General features: G+C 40.2%; 1 protein-coding gene across 1 annotated transcript in view; it reads left to right on the forward strand.

Moving 5' to 3' along the window:
• The window catches only part of arih2 (ariadne homolog 2 (Drosophila)), a 97,231-nt gene extending 72,232 nt beyond the window's left edge, over positions 1-24,999 (forward strand). Inside the window, exons 13-15 of the mRNA XM_087994081.1 lie at positions 3,556-3,624; positions 14,210-14,293; positions 15,523-24,999. Coding sequence (XP_087850207.1) covers positions 3,556-3,624; positions 14,210-14,293; positions 15,523-15,600 — 231 coding nt within the window. The 3' untranslated portion in view covers positions 15,601-24,999. The remainder of the gene's footprint in view (positions 1-3,555; positions 3,625-14,209; positions 14,294-15,522) is intronic.
• The last annotated feature ends 532 nt before the right edge of the window (positions 25,000-25,531 follow it).

The following is a 25,531-nucleotide window of genomic DNA, read 5'->3' on the forward strand; positions in this document are numbered from 1 at the left end:
GCCTTTTAAATGGCTGCAAAAGTATTTGGATTAGTCATACTGATTTTCTGCCTATTCATTACCATGAAATTAGAATAGAGGTGAGGTGTGCAATTTTTGTATATTCCTACTTGGGGAATTTCTAAGTACTGTAAGATTGTGTTCAAGCCTGATCAGGTTTAAGAATCTCAGATATTCAAAAGGATTTTTTCCCCCAGATGTATTATGACTTGTTGCTGTGGTTAGTTGATTGTTTCTTTTGTTGGGCATTAATGGTAATGGACTGTCCCTTGCTTAAGGAAAAAGGGGCTTAGGGTGTGCAGAAGGTTATGTCTGGCCGTAGTACTAGTGTGATTAAATAACTTGCTGCTATATACCAGCTTGAGTGACTGGCTCCAAGGGTGGAGATGAAGTTTGCATGGGTCAGAAACAGAAAACATTGGAACACGTTTGCACGACCAGGTTCACAGAATAAATGTGTTGCTGATTCTGGAAGGTGAGTCTTTTTTTAAGACACTGACTGGTACACTAGAACATTCAAAAGAAATGCAGCCAGTGTATTGATGTTCTCATCAGAGGTGAAAGAAAGTGAGGCAGATATTGTCTGCCATCTGTTTGGGAAGCCTGACATATTTGTGGTTGGCTTGTCAGCTTTAACAGTTGAACCACTCTGTGACTTGGTAATTTTGACGTTATATTCTTTGGCTGATCGTCTACAGTTGGTCATCTTATTTTTAATTAGTACATCTGCAGAGTTCCAACTGAATCCAATCTCTCCTGCCCACTCGCTGAAAACACAGCATATCCCTCATGCTGAGAATGAAATGTAACCAGTTAGATATCTTCTGACACATGCCTTTTAACAAATGAATGGGAATATTTTCTTCAGTCAGTAAGAAGTAATTTTCATGCACTACTGTTCTCTGGATCAGAGACCGTTCTGGTTTACAAGGACTAAAGCCTTGTATCACAAGTCCATTCCTCGTTCTCCTTTGTTAAAATATCTGAACTTGAGTTCTTTAAATGCTGCAGGCCTGATTTCTGTTGGTGTGCAACTGGTTGTCAGTAACAAGCCACTGCTTAGGCCAATCTAGAGGTTCAAGTCAGTGTATGATTGTTTAAGGTTGCTTGTTCAGTTTGTAGATGAATTGACAGGCTTTTGTAAATTCTCTGATTTATTTATTTTCATGTGAACTGAAGTACAGTGAAAAGCTTTTTGTTTGCAAGCAGTACAGGCAGATCATAGTAAGCAATGATGTACAGAACAAAAAAATGTTCCATGAGATTAGGAAAACTCAACAGAAAATTACTAGATTTGTGATTTATTTTCTCTTTCCATTACTCTTGTATGTATAACACCTTGTATTATAACTAAACATCTGTTATGTCAATAACTATTTTTAAAATCTCGCTATATAAAACTTTCTTTACAATAGAATTCCTGCAAATTGAAGTTAATCTCCTGCAAAAGAGTGGATGAAAACTATCTGTTGAGAACACAGCTTTCTTACTCTCTGTGTCCTTTGAAATTAGTCCTGCACCATCACATCTGACAAGACGAGTTGATTCAAAACTTCCTGAGCGCATTTGCAGCACTCTTTTCAGAAATGTGTGACTAGTAACTTCAGAGTGGAATTCTTTTGCACTCTGCCCTTGCTGTGCCAAGTGTCTCTGGTTTCCCCTTGCATCAGAAACTTGTGTAGAATGTTGGATTAAATCCAATTCCATCAGTCATTAATAAAGAACAACCAGGCTAAGTAAGGCAATTGACCTTAAAAATAGGCACAGGCTAAACTCTTTGTCAGAGTTTGAACTTGCTTTAACTTGGCCTACCTTCATTGATTTATACCAAGAGCAAGCCTTAACTTCTACTTTAAATAAATATTCTTGGTCGACTTGGCTATCAAATTATGTCATTTATTTCTAGCATCTCGAATGTTTGAAATCAGCCACGTGCTTGCTTTTTAATAAAAGTAAGAAAGTTTGATCATTTGAGGCAATAACATGTTTTTAATCAATATCTGAATCGGAGACCGTATACGTTGATCAGTGCAAGCACTTTGGAAACTTTGTGAAAAATGTAGAATCATTTGCGTAGTTATATTATTATATTGTGCAAAGCATTGCTTTGTAGTAATTGATATTTTGTAGAAAAAAAGAGCATTATTGACTTTATCATTGAATTATGCAATATTTTCCACATTGAGTGGTCAGTGAAATATTTTTAGGACGGAAAAGTATAAAGGTGTGAAGTATTTGCTGCGCAGAAACACTGTAGGGCAAACAGGCTTTACCCATGTCAACGCTCAACAAGAGCCTCTCCTTTTTTTCTAATCCCGTCAATGTATGTATATATTCCTTTCATCTGTATGTTTATCATATCTTTTTATATCTGAATCTATTCTAGTTGCCTAAACTATTTTTGAGAGTAAGTAGATTCCACATTCTCACTGCTGTCTGGATTAAAATGTTACTCCTGAATTTCTTATTGGTTTAATTAGGGACAAGCTTATATTTACGTCTCCTAGTTCTAGTGTTGCTGGTAAGGAAAATACCTTTATTGTGTTTTTTTAATCAAACTCTCCCTTTATCAGGTCAGTTCAAGTTGCTCCTCCATCATTTTATTTTGACAGACGAACCCCAAGGTGATCAGTAATTTAAATAATCTTTGGGTAGTGTGATTTTGAGGAGAAATGGGACTATTCCATCTTTGGGATGTATAGATTTAATAGTCATCCCCATTTTCTCTCTGCGTGCCACAGTGCCGTGGGTGGCACTGTGGTTAGCACTGCTGCCTCACAGCGCCAGAGACCCGGGTTCAATTCCCGCCTCAGGCGACTGACTGTGTGGAGTTTGCACATTCTTCCCCGTGTCTGCGTGGGTTTCCTCCGGGTGCTCCAGTTTCCTCCCACAGTCCAAAGATGTGCAGGTCAGGTGAATTGGCCATGCTAAATTGCCCGTAGTGTTAGGTAAGGGGTAGATGTAGGGGTATGGGTGGGTTGCGCTTCGGCGGGGCAGTGTGGACTTGTTGGGCCGAAGGGCCTGTTTCCACACTGTAAGTAATCTAATCCATATTTATTTTGACTTATTTTATCACATGCATCTGACAACAATCCTGCCAACAATCAAACTTCTTTGTTCCTTATTTGAACAGCTATGCTCATCTAATCTTTGGAGTTAGCTTGTGGCAGTTGATGCTATCACCAGCCGCCTAACACTAGCCAGTTGAGTGAGAAGGTCCATTCACTTAGGACCTTCCAGTTAACCTGTAAAGGCAAGCTATCACACGAGAGAACTTTGATAAAAATAGGAGTTATTCATATTCACTTAGTACTTATTGGCATTGTCCATGGGATATTGTTTCAACTTGGAATCATCTAATATTAAAGTCAAAACAAGCTCTGCCTGTTGCAGTCTTACCATATGTCAGCTGTCTGGATTGCACTTGGAGAAAAATAGTAATTTATCCTTCTCCATCTTTCGCCACCAAAGCATAATTTTTCTTAAGTTGATGTAAGACAACGTTTGAATATACATCTTCTGCAATAATTTCTTTCTTTGTTTTCCTTCCTCTAGTGTCGGTACACTTTGCAATATACATATCCATACGCATACTATATGGAATCTGGGCCTAGGAAGAAACTGGTAAGAGCCTCAGACAAATTAAATTGTTATCTTCTGTCTCAATAACAAATTCTTGTCCAAAAGATAATTTGCAGTTTGAAGTACAACCTCAAACTTTCCCAAAAGGTGCATCCTAAGGTATTTCCCGTCCTTTACAGCACTGTGTGTGACTACCTCCATGACATGGACTGCAGTGTTTTAGGGTGATAGCTCACTCCTTTTTGAGAGGTAATTAGTGATGGTCAGTAAATGAACTGCCAAAACACTTCGATCCCAATAATGGGAGTGGAAAAAAAAATCATGTTATAATTTGTTGTAGCTATGCAGGTTTCAAATACAGATCTATACAGTATAGAATTATTTGGGTCATTGATTTAGGTTAAGCTTTCTTGATTTATTATTATTATTTAGAAAGTAGAGTTCTAAAATGGATGAAGCTCCATGTATACTTAAACTAAAACAAAATGCTGGAGAAACTCAGCAGGTCCGAATGTATCTCATGGAGTCATAGAGATGTACAGCATGGAAACAGACCCTTCGGTCCAACCCATCCATACCAACCAGATATCCCAACCCAATCTAGTCGCACCTGCCAGCATCCGGCCCATATCCCTCCAAACCCTTCCTATTCATATACCCATCCAAATGCCTTTTAAATGTTGCAATTGTACTAGCCTCCACCACTTCCTCTGGCAGCTCATTCCATACACGTACCACTCTCTGTGTGAAAAGGTTGCCCCTTAGGTCTCTTTTATATCTTTCCCCTCGCACCCTAAACCTATACCCTCTAGTTTTGGACTCCCTGACCCCAGGGAAAAGACTTTGTCTATTTATCCTATCCATGCCCCTCATAATTTTGTAAACCTCTATAAGGTCACCCCTCAGCCTCCGACGCTCCAGGGCAAACAGCCCCAGCCTGCTCAGCCTTTCCCTGTAGCTCAAATCCTCCAACCCTGGCAACATCCTTGTAAATCTGTTCTGAACCCTTTCAAGTTTCACAATATCTTTCCGATAGGAAGGAGACTAGAATTGCACTCAATATTCCAACAGTGGCCTAACCAATGTCTTGTACAGTCGCAACATGACCTCCCAACTCCTGTACTCAGTACTCTGACTAATAAAGGAAAGCATACCAAACGCCTTCTTCACTCTCCTATCTACCTGCGACTCCACTTTTAAGGAGCTGTAAACCTGCACTCCAAGGTCTCTTTGTTCAGCAACACTCCCTCGGACCTTATCATTAAGTATATAAATCCTGCTAAGATTTGCTTTCCCAAAATGCAGCACTTCGCATTTATCTGAATTAAACTCCATCTGCCACTTCTCATCCCATTGGCTCACCTGATCAAGATCCTGTTGTAATCTGAGGTAACCCTCTTCGCTGTCCATTACACCTCCAATTTTGGTATCATCTGCAAACTTACTAACTATACCGCTTATGCTTGCATCCAAATCATTTATGTAAATGACAAAAAGAGGACCCAGCACCGATCCTTGTGGCATGCCACTGGTCACAAGCCTCCAGTCTGAAAAACAACCCTCCACCACCACCCTCTGTCTTCTACCTTTGAGCCAGTTCTGTATCCAAATGGCTAGTCCTCCCTGTATTCCATGAGATCTAACCTTGCTAATCAGTCTCCCATGGGGAACCTTGTCAAACGCCTTACTGAAGTCCATACGGATCACACCTACTGCTCTGCCCTCATCAATCTTCTTTGTTACTTCATCAAAAAACTCAATCAAGTTTGTGCGACATGATTTCCCACGCACAAAGCCATGTTGACTATCCCTAATCTGTGCTTGCCTTTCCAAATACATGTACATCCTGTCCCTCAGGATTCCCTCCAACAACTTGCCCACCACTGAGGTCAGGCTCACCGGTCTATAGTTCCCTGCTTGTCCTTACCACCTTTCTTAAACAGTTGCACCACGTTTGCCAACCTCCAGTCTTCCGGCACCTCACCTGTGACTATCGATGATACAAATATCTCAACAAGAGGCCCAGCAATCACTTTACTAGCTTCCCACAGAGTTCTCGGGTACACCTGATCAGGTCCTGGGGATTTATCCACCTTTACCCATTTCAAGACATCCAACACTTCCTCCTTTGTTATCTGGACATTTTTCAAGATGTTACCATCTATTTCCCTACAGTCTATATCTTCCATTTCCTTTTCCACAGTAAATACTGATGGAAAAAACTCATTTAGTATCTCCCCCATTTTCTGCGTCTTCACACAAAGGCCACCTTGCTGATCTTTGAGGAGCATTATTCTCTCCCTAGTTACCTTTTTTTCCTTAATGTATTTGTAAAAACCTTTGGATTCTCCTTAATTCTATTTGCCAAAGCTATCTCATGTTCCCTTTTTGCCCTCCTGATTTCCCTCTTCAGTATACTTCTACTTCCTTTATACTCTTCTTAGGATTCATTCGATCCATCCTGTCTATACCTGACATATGCTTCCTTTTTTTTCTTAACCAAACACTCAATTACTTTAGTCATCCAGCATTCCCTATACCTACCAGCCTTTTCTTTCACCCTGACAGGAATATGCTTTCTCTGAATTCTTCTTATCTTATTTCTGAAGGCTTCCCATTTTCCAGCCATCCCTTTACCTGTGAACATCTGCCCCCAATTAACTTTCGAAAGTTCTTGCCTAACACCGTCAAAATTGGCCTTTCACCGATTTAGAACTTCAACTTTTAGATCTGATCTATCCTTTTCCATCACTATTTTAAATCAAATAGAATTATGGTCACTGGTCCCAAAGTGCTCCCCCACTGACACCTCAGTCACCTGCCCTGCCTTATTTCGCAAGAGTAGGTCAAGTTTTGCACCTTCTCTAGTAGGTTCCCTCCAACAACTTGTCCACCACTGAGGTCAGGCTCACTGGTCTATAGTTCCCTGGCTTGTCCATACTGAATCAGGAGATTGTCTTGTACGCACTTAACAAATTCCTCTCCATTTAAGCCTTTAACACCATGACAGTCCCAGTGTATGTTTGGAAAGTTAAAATCCCCTACCAAAATCACCCTATTATTCTTACAGATAGCTGAGATCTCCTTACAAATTTGTTTCTCAATTTCCCTCTGACTATTAGGAGGTCTATAATACAATCCCATTAAGGTGACCATCCCTTTCTTATTTCTCAGTTCAACCCAAATAACTTCCCTGGATGTATTTCTGGGAATATCCTCCCTCAGCACAGCTGTAATGCTATCCCTTATCAAAAATGCCACTCGCCCTCCTCTCTTGCCTCCCTTTCTATCCTTGCTGTACCATTTGTATCCTGGAACATTAAGCTGCCAGTCCTGCCCATCGCTGAGCATGTTTCTGTAATTGCTATGAGATCCTAGTCCCATGTTCCTAACCATGCCCTGAGTTCATCTGCCTTCCCTGTTAGGCCCCTTGCATTGAAATAAATGCAGTTTAATTTATTAGTCCTACCTTGTCCCTGCCTGCCCTGACTGTTTGACCCGCTTCTGTTCTCAACTGTATCAGTCTCAGATTGATCTCTTTCCTCACTATCTCACTGGGTCCCACCCTCCCACCTTACTAGTTTAAATCCTCCCGATCAGCTCTAGCAAATTTCACTGCCAGTATATTAGTCCCCTTCCAATTTAAGTGCAATCTGTCCTTCTGGAGAGAGAAGCAGAGTTAACGTTTTAAGTCCAGTGACTCCCTGTCAAACTCTTGTTTTATTGTCATGTATACTTTAAGCTTATGTATTTTATATTGTGTGGGATAAGAAGAGAAGAACTTAGTTTCGTTTATGAAAGGATGTCTGGAATCAGTTCCCATACTTTTAAATGAGGGCTTTTAAAACTGTGAAGCTAAATAGATTAGCACCTTGGAAAGAGAGCAGCAGGGAAAAAAGGCTCTTGCTGAGCTGCTGGATGTTTCATACTGCCGGAAGGGGTTGGGGATGTTGGGAGAGAGATGGATAGAAGCATTTCCTGCCAGGAAGAGAGAACCAACTGGAAGGTTAGGAATGTAAAAGTTTCTGTTGGACAGAGCAGGTCTCTGACAGCAATGGTGATGCTACTTAGCAGTCCTAAAGCTGTCTGGGTTGAAAAGAAACCCTGAGTGATTTAAGAGGAAGCTTCAGAACCAGAGGGCTGTGGAAGAGGAGTTTCATAGACTCCGTGATAAGAAATAAGTGAACTGACTTATTGCTTGTCTCAGAATCTCATGAAAAGACATTGATGCTTGTTAGCTTTTGTGAATGCGGAGGTTTGCTGAAAGATAACCAAATAAAGTTGTGTCACTCGAACAAGAACCTTGCAAATGGAAGTTGATCCTTGAGTATCTAAGGTTGTTGATGAAGTTGAATGGGTTGAAACTTTATTTGACGTTTTGCAATAAGATTGTATCAACTTGTTCTTGTATAATCTGTTTTTTTTTCCCTTTTGGTCTTACAAACTTTGTTCTTTTGTTAAAAATATTGCATCGACGATCTCTAATTCGTAACAAAAACAAAACTTAATATCTATAAAGCCAGGTTTCACTTTGGGATCTGACTTATCCAGTATCATCATCAGCTGAGGTTGTGGACAAACATCTTTTAGACAATGATAGATTGTTGTTAGGCAAGGTAGTTGAAGTTTGTCGGGGGTAAATGGGAATTTGGAATTCAATACACAAACAGGCTTCATCTTATTCAGTGGTCAAGCAGGTGTGAGGTGTCCATTAACATACTTCTCCCAATTCATGTGTTCACATAAACAGAAAAAACTAGAAATGCACTGCATGTCAGACAGCATCTGAGAGAGAAAAACTGTTCAAATTGCAGATTATCTTTTTGTCAAAATGTCAACACACTTTTTCTGTCCCTGGTGCCTTATCTGCTGAGTAGTGTCAGCATGTTCTGTTGTCTGTTTCAGATTTCAAACATTTGCAGTATCTTGTTTTTATTATGTTACAATTGTCAGGCTATGTTCAAATGATTCTGCCCTATAAAACATACTTATTTTGGTTCTATGATTATGTTCCTGGTCCTACTGTGATGTGCTGCATCCACTGTGCTCTTTACTGAAGCGTTCATGATCATGTGTACAGAATTTGTTTGAGAGGCAACAGGCATGGATTCTTTGGCTTGTTCTGCTTGATATTTTGTTGCAACTTAAGTACATAATAGTCGATGAGTTTTATTTTATTCAAGGAAAAGAGCAGTCCAAATAGAATGTAATAGAGACACCATAGTGTGCACAAGATATGAATTAGAGGCAGGAATAGGCCATTTGGCCCCTCAAACTTGTTCCAACGTTCTAGAAGATCATTTCTGATTTGATTGCAACCTCTCCAGAATTCACCTGGGTTCTCACCATGTCCAAGTCCAAGTTGTGTCTTAACCAGAACAAAGGTACTGTTCCAGTCGAAGCTAGATGAATTCATTTAATTTGTTGTGAAACTAGTCTGTTCAATCCAAGTGGGCGTTTGCCCTTTCGTTCTTCCTAATAAAGACAACCATTTCTCCTCCTCTTGGATTTCTCTGTCAGAACCTGAAATCCGATATCTTATTTTCCATTTGTTGCTCCATATAGCAACGTGAATCTCATGGGCCTTGAATTGAGGTAAAAATGTGAACCGGCTATCCTGTGGAACTCTATTTCCATTCCATTTTGGAATTAGTTCAACAGCTTTAAACATTGTTTAAAAACCTAACATCCCTAACGCTTCCCTGTCTGCCCACATTCAAGAACCATGGTCTTGCCATTTTCTACAGGATTGATTACTTTGCACTTTTTGATCAGTCAAACCACCTTTCATTCCCTCACTTTTCCCTAAATACTGAGGCAGACCCAAAACACAACAATCTTATATATTTCATATTTCTAACAAAGCTGCTGTGGTTCTGTTCACTGAGCTGGAAGTTTTTGTTGCAACAAAAACTTCCAGCTCGGCGAACAGAACCACAGCAACGAGCACCCGAGCTACAAATCTTCTCTCAAACTTTCTAACAAAGCTGTTTATTATAACTGGTTTGACCAGGGCTAGTGGGAAGAGATGAGAAGTTTTGGACAAAGATACAGGGGATTGAGAGTAGGAACATTTTACACGGCAAATGGGAATGACCATGAACCTGTCCACCCTATTTCCTTTTGACTATTCCTGCTTCCACTATTCCATGAGGGAAATTAAGATGCAGCATGATGGGGATCAAGTTGAGGAGTGGGACTGATGAGATTGACTCCATATCTAATCCCCGCAAAGCAATGTGCCAAATGCAGTTGTGTTGGAAATGACTATAAGCACTGCACTAATGTAAAGATGCCAGTTAAAAGAAGGCTTTCTTAACCCATCAATGACCAACCATTTCATCATCTTAGGTCTGCTTCCAAACTGTTCATTTACGGGAGGGATTATCTGGAATAAGCATTTTTGATGAGGTCTGACCCAGCTGCAAAATGTTCCAGACCTGTAAGGCACTAGGAAATTGTCATGTAACAAACGGTTTTAAAATCTTATTGTCCATGAATAAATGAAAGGCTATGGGTTGTAGATGTTAAATTGTTGTAGGTATGTGAGCATCCCTAGATAGACTAGCTTTTATTGCTCAGACCTAATTGTCCTTTAGTTTGCTGGTGGGAATGAGCTGAGCTGCTTCCATGAACTGCTGCAGTCCATGTTTTCTAGGCGCAGTCACAGTGCTATAAGGGAAGAAATTTCAGGATTTTAATCCAGAGTCCATTAAGAATAAAAAATTAAAAGTACTATGGATGCTATCAATCTGAAACAAAAACCATTTGCTGGAAAATCTCAGCCAGCCTAACAGCATCTGTGCACATGAATCCGTTAACACTTTGGGTCCAGTGGCCTAGAAGATTAAGTCTAATTTTTCTCTGAAGATACTGATATACCTGAGATATTTCAGTGATTTCTGCTTTTGGTCCATTTGAAGAGCTATGCTTTATGAAGCATATTGATAGAGAGGTATTTGCTTTGGTGAGTGTCATTAACCAGAGGACTTTTTTTTTAAACAATTAACGAAAGGAGATCTAGAGATGGAAATGATGTTTCTATTTTCCCCCAGAGTTGTCAGGGTTTGGTTAATTCCACCTGAAAACTGGTTGAAGTATTAGAGTCAGAGTCATATCATATGGAAATAGACACTTCAGTCCAACTTGTCCATACTGACCATTTTTCTCAAACCAAACTAATCCCTTTTGCCTGCATTTGGCCAATAATCCTCTAAACCTTTCCTATTCACATACCTGTCTAAATGTCTTTTAAATGTAGCTGTCCCTGCACCGACCACTTCTTCTGGTAGTTCATTCCTTTGTGCATAACCCTGTATGAAAACAGTGCTCCTCCAATCCCTTTTAAATTTTTCTTCTCTCACCTTAAACATATGCCTTCTAGTTTTGAACTCCTCGACCTAGGGAGAAGGTAGAGGTGTACTTTGTTGTTCACCTTTTCTCTGATCCTCATGGCTTTATAAACCAGTATAAGGTGTTGTGAAGTTGATGTGTGTAAAATAGTCAAATGGGGAAAACATTGTGTAGTCCCTTTAAAATATGGTTGGTTTTTTTTGTGTTTAGAGATTAGATTTAAACATGGATGTCTGAACAGCAGCTTTAAAGTTTGCAGGAACAGACAGCACCTGAATTGAAACATTTTGTGTTGAGAGGCTAAGCAGCAGTTTTATCAAGATACCAAGTTTTAAATTTGGCCCTTAGCTACCAAAACCGGAGATGTGTTGCTGGAAAAGCGCAGCAGGTCAGGCAGCATCCAGGGAACAGGAGAATCGACGTTTCGGGCATAAGCCCTTCTTCAGGAATGAGGAAAGTTTGTCCAGCAGGCTAAGATAAAAGGTAGGGAGGAGGGACTTGGGGGAGGGGCGTCGGAAATGTGATAGGTGGAAAGAGGTCAAGGTGAGGGTGATAGGTCAGACTGGGGTGGGGGCGGAGAGGTCGGGAAGAAGATCTCCGGTTAGGAAGGCGGTGCTGAATTTGATGGATTTGACTGAGACAAGGTGGGGGGAGGGGAAATGAGGAAACTGGTGAAATCCGAGTTCATCCCTTATGGTTGGAGGGTTCCTAGCCGGAAGATGAGGCGTTCTTCCTCCAATCGTCATTTTGTTGTGGTCTGACGATGGAGGAGTCCAAAGACCTGGCGGAGTTGAAGGAATTGGGAGAATGGGATGGCGTTTCTACCTGGACTACACCTCCTCTCATCCTGCCCCCTGTAAAAACGCCATCCCATTCTCCCAATTCCTTCGACTCTGCCGCATCTGCTCCCAGGAGGACCAGTTCCAAAAACGCACAACCCAGATGGCCTCCTTCTTCAAGGACTGCAATTTCCCCCCTGACGTGGTCGACGATGCCCTCCACCGCATCTCTTCCACTTCCCGCTCCTCCGCCCTTGAACCCCGCCCCTCCAACCGCCACCAGGACAGAACCCCACTGGTCCTCACCTACCACCCCACCAATCTCCATGTACAGCGCATCATCCGCCGTCATTTCCGCTACCTCCAAACGGACCCCACCACCAAGGATATATTTCCCTCCCCTCCCCTATCAGCATTCCGTAAAGACCACTCTCTCTGTGACTCCCTCGTCAGATCCACACCCCCCCACCAACTCAACCTCCACTCCCGGCACCTTCCCCTGCAACCGCAGGAGGTGCAAGACTTGCGCCCATACCTCCCCCCTCACCTCCCTCCAAGGCCCCAAAGGAAACTTCCATATCCGCCACAGATTCACCTGCACCTCCACACATATCATCTATTGCATCCTCTGCACCCAATGTGGCCTCCTCTATATTGGGGAGACAGGCCGGCTACTTGCGGAGCGTTTCAGAGAACACCTCTGGGACACCCGGACCAACCAACCCAACCACCCTGTAGCTCAACATTTCAATTCCCCCTCCCACTCCACCAAGGATATGCAGGTCTTTGGACTCCTCCATCGTCAGACCACAACAAAACGACGGTTGGAGGAAGAACGCCTCATCTTCCGGCTAGGAACCCTCCAACCACAAGGGATGAACTCGGATTTCATCAGTTTCCTCATTTCCCCTCCCCCCACCCTGTCTCAGTCAAATCCATCAAATTCAGCACCGCCTTCCTAACCGGAGATCTTCTTCCCGACCTCTCCGCCCCCACCCCAGTCTGACCTATCACCCTCACCTTGACCTCTTTCCACCTATCACATTTCCGACGCCCCTCCCCCAAGTCCCTCCTCCCTACCTTTTATCTTAGCCTGCTGGACAAACTTTCCTCATTCCTGAAGAAGGGCGTATGCCCGAAACGTCGATTCTCCTGTTCCCTGGATGCTGCCTGACCTGCTGCGCTTTTCCAGCAACACATCTCCGGCTCTGATCCCCAGCATCTGCAGACCTCACTTTCTCCTTAGCTACCAAAAACCTATCACATTTAAATCTGATAGTTTTGACAACATAGGACCAATCCAGTTGTAAGAAATTGATATATCATCATGGGTATAAAAGAAGGGGGCGGTTGAATAGAGCCCCAGAGCTAACTGCCATCTGCTTAGAGAAAGCACCATCTATTTACCACGTTACCGTGGCACACCATCTAAATTCCTGAAGAATTTACAGAGTAAACATTCCTGACACAATGATCAGCGGAGAAGCCGCTAAGTTCGGGAAGACACGTAACCTGGCTGTAATTTCGAGAGACTAAATTCTATTGTTTTGTTACATCAGTGGGAATTGTATTTATTGGAACAGCATACCATTAGAATCTTGTTTTATTTGGGAGTAGTTAGTAGTCAGAAGGGATTTATTCAGTCTGTAAATAATTAATTTGTTTACTGCTAGACTTAAATAAATAAATTAATACTAGTGGATTGTAAAGTGAGTGTCAGGTATTTCTTTTACTTAACATCTTGCAGTTGTTGAAAAAAGTGGATTGCATCCCTTCTCACACGACTTTTAACAGATCAGAGGGTGAGGTGCTCCTCTTTGAGTGATTCAATGTTAGTTCTCAAGGTGGGAGGTCAACCTCCACTTTATAATAAAGGTCACTCCTCAATCTCGTATGCTGTATGTAAAAAAGTCCCAGACTATTCAGCTTCTGATATCTCAAGCTCTCCAGTCCTGATATGTCTTTTCTGCACCTTTTCCAATTTACTAATATCCTTCCTGTAGCAGGGTGACTAGAATTGCAAGCAATATTCCAAAAGTGGGCTAACCAATGTCCTGTACAGCTGCAACATGATGTCCCAACTTCTACACTCGATGTTCTAACCAATGAAGGCAAGCATGCCAAATGCCACCCTGTCTACCTGCAACTCCATTTCCAAAGAACTATGTTCCTGAACCCCTTGGTCTTCGTTCAACAACACTGCCCAGGGACCTGCCATTAACTGTATAAGTCCTAAACTTTTCTTACCAAAATGCAACATCTGGCATTTTAGTCAGTACTTATGAATGTAAAACGAGCGGCATTATGGACAAAAGATGTTGCACTGGGTCTCTGTGTAATGAATTTTACAAAGATCCAGCGTATGCATGACAGGCTTTTGGTCTCTTCATGTACTGTTAAGTTTTGATCTGTAAATCAAAGAAAAGCAATCCGTTTTGATTCTCTATGGGTTTTTTTCAAGTACTTTCACTAACTCTATTAATTGTGCTTTCCAGTTTGAATACCAGCAAGCACAGCTGGAAGCAGAGATTGAGAACTTGTCTTGGAAGGTGGAGCGAGCAGACAGTTATGACCGAGGGGTAAGCAGTGTACTCAAGTGGACTCATTTATCCAAATGCCTCTTGAGTGCAAGAACTATGTGTACAGCGAAGACCAATAATCAATTAACATTGAAACATGGGGACTCAATAGTGGAAGTATGAGCAATGTATCATGCTGGTGTGGAGTTTGTGTAGAAGTTGCTGGACATTGATCTGTTGTTGATGTGGAACAGGTTAGTACAAACAGCTTAATTTTGATACATAGAACATTATAGCGCAGTACAGGTCCTTCAGCCCTTGATGTTGGGCCGACCTGTGAAATCAGTCTGAAGCCCTATTCCATTATTATGCATACATTTATCCAATGACCATTTAAATGCCCTTAAAGTTGACGAGTCTACTACTGTTGCAGGCAGGGCATTCCCCACCCTTACTGCTCTGAGTAAAGAACCTATCTCTGACATCTACCTAATGTTGATCATCCCTCAATTTAAGACTGTGTCCCCTTGTGCTAACCATCACCATCCAAGGAAAAAGGCTCTCACTGAATACTTTATTGAAGCTAAAGCCAAGATGAGCATCAAGGTGATTCCTCTGGTAAATGATGGGCCATGGTATGGCCATTCAGATATTTTACGGGTGTACTTGAATTAGTAAAACATAACATTTGAAGACTGTTGTAGCCCATCTGCTTTTTGTACAGTTCAAAAGCTAATTATATTCCTTAAGCTAGGTTTGTGAATCTTGGAGTTTAATCTTTCCTAGCTTGTCCAGAAAAACTGTTTATTGAGAGTATATTATACACAAGTGTGAAAGCTCAGTTTCAAGCCTGCTCAGTCACTCAAAAGGTTCATATCTGATCGTCTTTCTGTATGGAATCTATAGTTCAAAAGCAGGCCGTACAATTCCAAATTGTTGACCTCGTCCTGTATTCCTTGATTTCCTTTGTATCCCAGAATTTGTCAATCTCAGCCTTGAATATACTTAATGACCAAGTGTCCATAACTCTCAGCTAAAGAATTCCAAAAGCTGATCACCCAACTGAGTGAAGAAATTTCTCTTCAGTCCTCAATAGTTTACTCCTCATTCTGAGACTGACCTCCAGTTCTAAACTCTGCAGCTGAGTAACATGGTACCAAAATATGCTTGAAATAAACCTTAGAAATGGTAGTCTTTAGATTTCAGTTATATGTTTTAGTTTAGGTTTGTGCATTTATTGGAAGCATTTGCCTGTATATTGAATATTTTTCTTTTATTTTGCATTTCAGGATCTAGAGAATCAAATGCATATAGCAGAACAGAGGCGTAGAACACTGCTTAAGGATTTTCATGACACATCAGACTAAAGGAGTCCTGTGGTTGTGGTGCCACATCGTAAAAGGCGTTGGCTGGGGAAGAAGACAAAATATCGTTTAGTTCCTTGTTTTTGTTTTCATCTGCCGTTCCTTTGATTTTCTTTTTTGTTTGCTGGAATAGTCAGCAATGCTCGTGGGTAATTCCCTTCATGAGCTGCAATAGTGTTAGACTTATTTTTAGAAGAAAAAATGTAATTCTTTTTTTAAAGAAAGAGAAAATAATATGAGCTAACATTGAAAAATGAGATTGTTTAAACGTTTTAAGAAACCTGGGCTTTTACAAATGCTTTCACAGAGACTGGAAGGATTGCAGAAGCCTCAGCTTCCTCACAGACTTTTATGTATATTTTCACTCGAACAAAACTTTTGGGGCATTCGTGGCACAACCTAATTATAGTGCATACTGGCACCAGGGCACTCTGCTTAGGCGTTTGTTGGGAAAGCGCAGACTGCTTCAAAAGAAGTCATTTGGGAATAATTTGGCTTTCTGGTATCTTGTGTTAATGTGCGTATGTAGCCAGCTTTGTGTGGGAGCAATTTTTTCAGTCTGATTTAAGGTAGGGTGTTGATGGCAGATGATGATCTGTCGACATGAGGTGCTGTATTCTGAGGGGTGCTTCCTTAATGCCTTTTGTAGAACAAGTCTCTCCTGCATTTCTGGTCACTGGTGGGAGGGAGGAGAAAGCAATAGTTAAGTGAGTGCACGCTGTTACTACCTCTACTATGAATAGAATAACAGCTGGTTTACACTGCCTTGCAAGACAGTGAGATTTGTGAAGAATTAAAAGGTACATGAAGTACCTGATTTGTATGGCTCCTGCCCCTGCCCTGAGCATTTTGTTGTGACCTTGTTATCTGATTTTCAAAAATGATTTTTTAAATGCTTTATACTTTTTTAAAAACGAGTGATTTGAGTTTCTATCCCCACTCCCATCTTGTAATGGTTTAGTTGATGTACTTGCTGTTGTTGAGATGGGACCCTGGTTGCATTTAAGGATATATAATTAATGAGTTTTTATACATTTCAAATTTGTCATGCTACCTCGAGTGCAGTCAGCACTCTGATCTGCAATGGTTAGACTCAATACATTTTTTGGGGGCTATTTATGATGTGTATCTTTTTTATTTCCGAAAGATTGCAACAAGAGGTGATACAACTTCTGTAATGTTTTCAAATACTTGTGCTTTCTGCAGCATTAGAACCACTGTATTGTTCATTATTGATATATAAAAGAAAGTTATTTAATTCCACTTGCTTGCCATTGTCTGAAACCTTCCCAGATTCCCTTCCCTCTCACTGTGACAGGAATACTGTGCACCTGCACTGAGCTGAATTTGCTCCTCGTGTTTTTATTCTTTTTGATTGGTGTTCTTTCTCTGGCCAAGTGCCATGAGAAATTAGCTTGCTCCCAGTATTGGGTGACAGTGAGACTCCAACTGCACGCTAAGCTGATACTTAGTGCCATAGCCAATGTCACACGGATTGGATTAGCTGCTACATACTCTCAGTCTGATTATAATTTTTCTTCCTCCTAATGAGGTAGACGTTGGAAGTTCGTTGGCTAAAGAATCAGACCTGTGATTTTGCCCTTCCTTTGCCCACTTTCCCCCAATGCACCTAATGTTAATTTCGTTAAGTTTTTTTTTCAATTCTGTAGTGCACGTAGTTGGATGTTTTGACGACAGTTTAATCTTGAGTTTGTTAATGTGCATGCTCAAGGTTTGCAGTGTCACCGAAGCCCTCTGATTGATTTATTACCTTGTAGCTGCTGCCCTCTTAACCCTGATGTTATTCCAAGTGACTCCATTCACATTGAATAAATCGCATCCTCATCTACATTAAAGACCCTTTTGCTTCCTGTTTCTATTTTAATTTCAGGTTATGCACGGCTGTAGGGGACGATCTCTCAGAAACAAACTTGCAACACAGTGGCTCAGGTTCTGACTGAAAGTTACATTGGCCAACACAATTTTGAAGGTTGCATCTCACGTTTGTGTTTCCAGCTCCCCAACGATTTCATTGATTGTCTAAGATACTTACTGCTGGCCCCCATGCCACTTGAAAGCGAACAGACTGTTCATTCCTGAATCAATAATTCCTAACTGTCTAACCTTTTCTCATTATTTAATCTAATTACTAAGTTGATGTTCCAAGAAACTGGCAGAGGAAGGAAAGCCTTCATTTTTTTTGAGGGGCTAATGATTTTTCTGTCTAGTTTGCTGATAGCATCATCCTATAAATTAAGTTCCTAGAGACTCCAGGGCAGTTCTGAAGGGTTGGCACCCCTGCTAAAAGCATGTTATTCTGTGGCAATTAAGTGTTTGTGGCTGATTTCTGTAAACGTACCATCCAAAATGAAGCATTTAGGTTATGATTTGGAGGTGTTGGACTGGGGTGTACAAAGTTAAAAATCACACAACACCAGTTTATAGTCCAATAGGTTTATTTGGAAGCACCATGATTTGGAGGTGCCGGTGTTGGACTGGGCTGTACAAAGTTAAAAATAAAGCTGTTGGACTATAACCTGGTGTTGTGATTTTTAGCATTTAGGTTAAGTAGCTAGAATTGGCTTTCAATATTTTGTCTTATTTTGCCTGTTAACTAAGACATAATGCTACATATTCTGTAAAAGCATCAAGTTGCCTGTTTGTTTTCTGTGAGCTGGACTTATTACTTTTAGTTTGGAAATTTTCAAATTAACACAATCCTTTCATCTTCAAATGTTTTTACAGGAATCATAATTGCCAAGCAATAATGCTGACCTGCAGGTGCATGTTAGCCCATCATGTAACACATATGGAATCATAGAAGATCATTTGTCCAATGTACCTGTGCTAGCGATATCCAATTTAGACCCACTCCTCCTCCATTCCTTCACCAACGTTGTGTAAATATTTTCATTTGTTTTTCAGTTTTACATTCTCCATTAATTTTCCAGTTCTCTTATGAAAGTTAATGTTGAACCGGTTCTACACCCCATTTAACCTGCACATTTATAAGTAGTGGCTTTTTCTAAAACAATCAAATGTGTAACTGTCTGTCTTTTGCTCTTTATCTTCCTCGGGTAAAGCACCCACCCCACACTTTTATTTTGGAAAATCTGTATTGATAACCTTGAGTCCCATTCTTGTTGACCTACCAAACAATGTGTTTGTGAGCTGAGCGCATGATTAACCTCACTGTCTGCTCATTGCTTGTCTTCTCTGTGTTTCTGAATAGCTTCTGGCTGTGAGTGAATTTCTTCCACCAAGATCATGGTAGACTTTTGGGAATATCTCCTTTTCAAATTCACCACCCTGAACTTTAACTGTTGTACTCAAGACCACCTTGTAACTACTTCTGACTTATGTGAGTCAAGATTGAGTTGAAGTGCATGAGATGTCATTGTGGATGGTTTCATTTATCTTCTCAGATAAATATTGAACATTATTGTGTCAAGTTGCAGCTACTTCTTAACACTGATTTGATAGATTTGTTGACCAGAGCTGTTGCGTGCCTTAGGAGAATTCACTTCCTCTTGTGGCATTTTCAACAAGGATAGATGAGCAAATTTCTAATAATCCAGCATTGTAGCCAAGCAGAAGGGAGTATAATGCGGATCATTGTTGGAGCTGCAATGAGATTATTCCAGGCCTGTCAAATCGCGTGAAAAGGTGAGGCAGGTTTGTCTGCAAGGAGTAGGAACTGTTCTACTTTTCAATTTTGAGGTTTTCTTTTAAGATTATGGTTGATGTTGTGTCATTCAGTATCCTCATCCTAGAATTGTTGGGTACAGAGGCCATTCAGATCACTGTACCTGTGCTGTCCCTTTGAAAGGGTCATCCAGATAGCTCTTCCTTCCCTTTCTCCACTGTCCTGTAAGTCTTTCTGTAATTTTACATCCTATTCCTAATCTCGCCTTTTGCTCACTCATACACTGAGGGAAAGGTTAACTCTTAAATTGAAAAGAAATAAGAAGCGGTTTTCTGATCAGACCTTGTTGTCCTCCATTCTGGGTGTGTTTACTGCTTCCTGGATTTGTGAGCAGACTGTTAATGTCCGTGCAGCATGCTGAAGAAGATTTAAAGATCTGAAGATTGTCTTTATTGGAACAAAAATACCACGCTTCACAAATAAGATATTCACTCTACCAAAGAATTCAAATCTGCCAATACTGTTCTTTCATTCTCAGTGGCCATTGCATCCCCTCTAATTTTATATTAGCTTTACTTCCTTTTTGATTCCAGTATATTGGAACCTAACCTGTTGAATCCAACTTCTTTAACCCACAGCAAAGCTGTAGACCCAAGGGAATAATGGCCACCGTTCACCTGATATGGGGATGGGGTGTTGGATTCAGTAGTGCTGGTGCCAGAAGCTTGTTCATGAGTATTGGACAAATAAAACTGCAGGTGTTGATGGCATGTCATCTTCCTCAAAGAATTTGAGATAATGTTGTTGTTGAGTCTATTTAACAAATTGGCACCAATACGTTTTGGCAGAGGTGGTAAATTCGTGCTCCTTCAGATGTAGTTCGTTGCGGGTTGCTCATCTTTTCCGAACACATTCCAGTATTTGTGTGTTGGAGTGCAAAGAACTTCTGGTACTATTTTGAACAAAAGCAAGATTAGTTTTTAATTGTTCAGTACTGTAGCCATGCCGAAGAGAATATAATGCGGATCAGTGGAGTTTCTTTAGGAGCTTATTCCTGGTTCAGTGGATTTTATGGGCATGTATTTAACTCTTGAACTAACTCTTGTTCCATTAGGATTCAGTGTCCTCCAAATGTTTAGAGACAAGCTCTATAATTAAGAGCAAGCTACTGCAGGTATTGCTGATCTGAAATACAGACAGTATTGGAGAAACTCTTCAGCCAAAGAGGCAAGGTGAGAACTCCTTTTTAGCTCAGAGGGTGGAGGGAACTTGGAACTCTTTGCCTGAAAGGATATTTGAGTCAGCAGCAGTCCTAAAATTTATTCATTTGTGCTGTCATAGCCTCCAGGGCTATGGGTGAAGAGCTTGAAAATTGAGAACAGTGTAGTCAGATCTTTTACCAGTACAGATACAATGGCTTCCTGTGTTGTAAATGTCTGCGTCTATGACGTCTGGCTACATCTGTGGAGAGAGAAACAGAATTAACATCTAGAGTCCAGTGTTACTCTCTCTGCAGCTTGATAATTGTTAAGTCGTTTGCTTATTTTCAATTTTCCAGGTTTTACAATTTTGTGCACACTTCCATTTCTGATTTGCTGATTTTTGATTAGTGAAATAGCTCCACTGTCTGCTTTCTGATTAATCTCCTTCAATGTGTAGACCCAGACCATAATCAAGCCATAAAATATCTTTCCAGGGAATAACTGCACATCACTGCCATTCACTAGTAAATTTTGCAGATGTATCGTCCTGGCGCTTTTTCCTAAGCGCACTTCAAATGTGCTGAAGGCATCAATGCCTTAATCTTAAATCCCTAATTCTGAAGATGCTGTTCTATTTCTCTGTATGCTGTAGCTATGATACTTGGAAGAAAATGTGACGTGTTGTTATACATTGAAATAGAGTAGTTCTGTGGCTATGCCAAGTGATCTGTTGCCATTTATGAGTTGGGATTGAGAATTTTCACTGCCGTTATGAAAAAAAAACTGTGAGAAGGCAACCAGTGATGTTTTATTCCTTTATGGAAATGTGGGCGTTATGATTGCCCATCCTTAATTTCCCTTAAGGTGGGGAGTTGCTACTAGAATATAAAATCACTTGATATGACATCAGTATTGATTTAACTTTTTCTTTCTTTTTAAGTCCTAGTATACTTTTGACTGAGGGAGAGGATGTATGAACACTTGGATCCCAGTGCCTCTTCAGTCGGTCTAAATTTTTTATTCAATAACTTACACTTGCATAGCACCTAAAAATGTATCATGATGTAAAATAGCATAGTCTCCTAAGTCACTCACAAGAATTTCACAGAGCTATCGAGAGAGACATTAGTATTGGTGACTAAAGGCTTTGTCAAAGAGACATGTTAAGGAGTGTCTTAAAGGAGGTAGGAGAAATTTTAAAAGAACATTTTTGAGTTTAGAGCCTGAGTAGCTGTGGACATGGTCATCATTAGTGGAGGGATGAAAATCATGAATGCTGAGGAGGAAGGGACTGGAGGAGTACAGAATTTTGTAGGGATAGAAGAATTTAAAAGCTTTCTAAGACAGACACTTTTGGACAAAAATTTAACAGTTAACTGATAAATATCACTATTAGCATAGTTCCAATCAAGTTAATTTAGTACTGCTTGTAGGTCAGGCAGTAGTAAAGGATTATTTGAACAAAGCTGCTCACTTTAACAAAAACCTCAAATTACCTTTTCTAAGTACAGTACAAAATGTTTAACAGGCTTAATGTGTTTACCTCTTTAAATCTTGATGTTTCTTCCAGCAGTTGGAAATATAATTTAAATGTTTTATGCAGGTACAAAACTTGGTGTATTTGCCTGCAGGTTTCTTCTAGCAGTTTTTTAAATTTGGAATTTTTCCACCTTTTTTAAACTTTCATGTGACAGAACAAAAAAATTAAGTTATTGATCATCTGAGCTCAATGTATTTCACTGACTTAGATTTAGACATGATTCAAGCTGCCTTGCAGCTACCTTTTTGTTCAGCTGTGGGAATGTTTCTCTTTTCCCTCACCCCTTCCTCTGCTTCACTACCCCAGTATAACCCCGCCGTGTGTGTGGGCATCAGTTCTGGCTCAAGTTAGGAGCACTTCCTCCACTGTCTGAAGGTTGTGCGATTGGAGTTCTTTTCCACGTACTTCAGCACAGTATCTAGTACAGAACTGAGGAATGCTAACTTTCTGATGAGATGCCGTGCTGGGACCCATGTGTATGTTCAGACCTAAAAGATCTCAAGGTTGATTTTGAAGTGGCTCAGAGAAGTTCATCTGCTTGTCCTAGCTAATGTTTACCATTCAATCAGCATCATTATAAAGACCACCTGGCCATTATCACATTGCTATTTATGGAGCTTGGTGTGTTTGCTTCAATAAAACAATGTTTACACTTCAGAAATAAAATGCTTTTGGGATGCCTTGAAGTTGTAAACATTGTTCCAGAAATGCAAGTCTATTGTCTCCTCCAACACCTTTGCTACCCTGTCTGACACTCAAAAAAAAATTCTGATATTTATAAATTGCAATGCTTTGTGACTGATCATAGATGTTTGTTAGTTTGTCTTTGACGGTGGGGTGGTATGGCAGGGGGAGGAAAGCTGTTGCAAATATGTATTTGTATTTTCATGAGCTTCGCTTTTGAAGGTGTTACTTTGAAATCCAATGTGAAAGATTAATTCCTGAAAGTGGTGGAGAATTTTTGTTTTGCTGTTAACTTTCAGGATTGGAGTTGCCCCTCTCAGCAATCTTGTCTCTCACCCTTGATGTTAACTTGTGCAGGTCTGTAGAACTGTTTATATCTCAGGCAATGCTTTCTGTTCACAGGTCTGTACATTTTTTAAGAGCAATACTTGCTGGTATGCAATATTGATGTGTTGTACCACGAAATCCTTACCCCTTTGCCCCCTCCACTCAATGTTCACAATCATTATACACCTGTAGTTATGTTACTCTTTATCAATGATTGAAGAGGGCACTGATGGCCCTTCCCAGATTTTTAAAAGTTTAGCTGCTAGATTAATACAGATTCAACTGGAACATGTATAATTCTTTTCCTGTTGAGTATTTTAACCCTTTTTGGTGGGAAATGGGTGATAATCAGTATTGTGCATTTTAAAAAAAAGTTTACTCATCCAAATTGGAACAATATCTGAGCCCAGGAATCTTGTCTGCTTTGTTTCTGTAGATTTGTTTGACTTCTTCTCCAGAATGTGATTTATTTATTGTGAGGGGGAGTGCATGTTGTACTTGTTCTGAGCTTTGGTTTGTGAAGGACAGAGCCCTTTTTGGATTGTGGAAACCAGCATTTAGAGAAAACAAATATTTTTGAAGAAACCAAATTTATTCTTTGGCTAAGCTATGATTTAACGCCATTTTGAAAATCCATTGTGTTGAAATCTATTGCATGACCGAGCATATTTGAGTATTTTCAAAATTAACTATTTGAAGGGAAAAAGTCAGTAGGGTTTTTGGGAAAGAGCAGAGATGTGGGACTCACTGGGCAGATGTACCAAAGAGTTGGCACAGACATGATGGGTCAAATGGCCGCCTTTTGTGCTGTATCTGTCTGATTTTTCTTAAGTGCAATCTCTTGTCCATTTCCAAACAAGATACAAGATTGAAGGATTTTCAGTTGTAAAATCTATTTACAATTCCAGATAACCTGTTGCCCTGGCTCCTGTCCCTTTTTTACATGCTCAACTTCTGTTTGGGAGCATGAGCTGATTCAGACCTGAGGACACGCATCATCCTCACTGATACTGATGTTCTCTCATGGTCTGACAGCAGTGTGGGACAAGCAGCTTTCCCCAGTTGGGTCCTGGCGGTATCTGCTTGTGCTTATTTTTCGGAGGCTATATAGTTTAATTAATAACTCTTTCTCTATTGGGGTCTCTAGTGTTTCGAAGCTGTCCTTGTTCACAAATGTATTTGAAACAATTACAAGTGTGTTTACTTTTTCCAGATGATTACTGTGTACAATGAGATATTAAGAGGTATGCTTGGAGCCCTGCTCTTCAGTGTGCTGTGTAGGGCTGCTTAGATTTGTTTTTTTTATATATAAACCAAGGATTTTAAGTTCACTATCAATGCATTAAATTCATTATGCAGCATAAATATTTAAACATGCACCCAGTGTAAATTTATAAACGTCATTTTTTTTTTAGCAACTCAACTTTTATTTTTGAAAAATCATTTGCACTCCTATTTTTTCTGATGTAGGCTTGTTTTGCAGTTGTTTTCAAGTTTGCATTCTCATGAGATCAAACACTAGAGAATTCATTTCTAATTGCTAATTAACTTCCCAATATTTGTCACTGTATGAGAATCAACAGCTGATTGAATAAGGCTTGCACAGATTTGGCTATTTCAATGCACCCATTTATATCCCCAAGACGTGTGAAAGGCGTGCTCACAGTATGGAATTGACTGTCTCCTTCACACCGAGGAGAGTTATGCATGAACGCTGTTCTACCTTGAACTTTATATAGAGAACTAGATATTTATGACAAGTCACAGATGTAGTAAGTGAAGTTTATTTGAGGTTTCACTTTTTTTTAAAATGTGGCTAGCTGGAGAGAATAACGATGTTTTTGGTTACCTGTGTGTTTTACTGAGGCTCCACTGTTTAAAGTTTTGTTCTCACTCCAGCCTCCAGCTTGGCTTGATTGAAGAGACTTCTCCTTAACTGTCTCTGCACACACTGATGTTTGAGCTGGATTATTTGAAATAAATAGTTTGAACAATTTCTTAAATACTAGTGTCCTTCGATTTCCTGCTTACTTTGTATTTTCTTTGTACGATAGTTTTAAGAAAAATTAAATCTGAAATGTTTTCCATATAATTGTGGTGAATACTATGGATTTAATTCAGGAAAAATGGGTCAGTTTACAAGGGAAAGAGAGGGCTGTTCTTGTGCAGTGGTTGTTTCCCTAGTGCTGCTATAAGGTGGTTGCAAAAGAAAGGGAATAATCCATTTTGGATCGATCATGGATAATTCTCGATGGTATAAAGTTAAGTACAGTGGATGTCCAATGAGACTTGAGTTAAAGTGTACAGGTGTTTAAAATGTCACAAGCAGATGCTGTGAATAATCAAGGTGATGAATGGAATTCTGGCCTTTATGCACCAGTCCCCTCGATATAAGGACACAGATGTTATACTGCAATTATACAAGATCCTATTTTGGGGTTTGGCATATGTGAGCAGATCTGGGCACTGCACCTTAGGAAGGGTATATTGGTCTTGGAGATGCAGTGTAGTTTTGCAAGCGTGATGTCTGGACTT

The sequence above is a fragment of the Chiloscyllium plagiosum genome, unplaced genomic scaffold, assembly GCF_037043375.1.
Source record: "Chiloscyllium plagiosum isolate Xiang-an unplaced genomic scaffold, Cpla_swu_hap1 HiC_scaffold_14, whole genome shotgun sequence".
Classification (NCBI taxonomy): Eukaryota; Metazoa; Chordata; class Chondrichthyes; order Orectolobiformes; family Hemiscylliidae; genus Chiloscyllium; species Chiloscyllium plagiosum.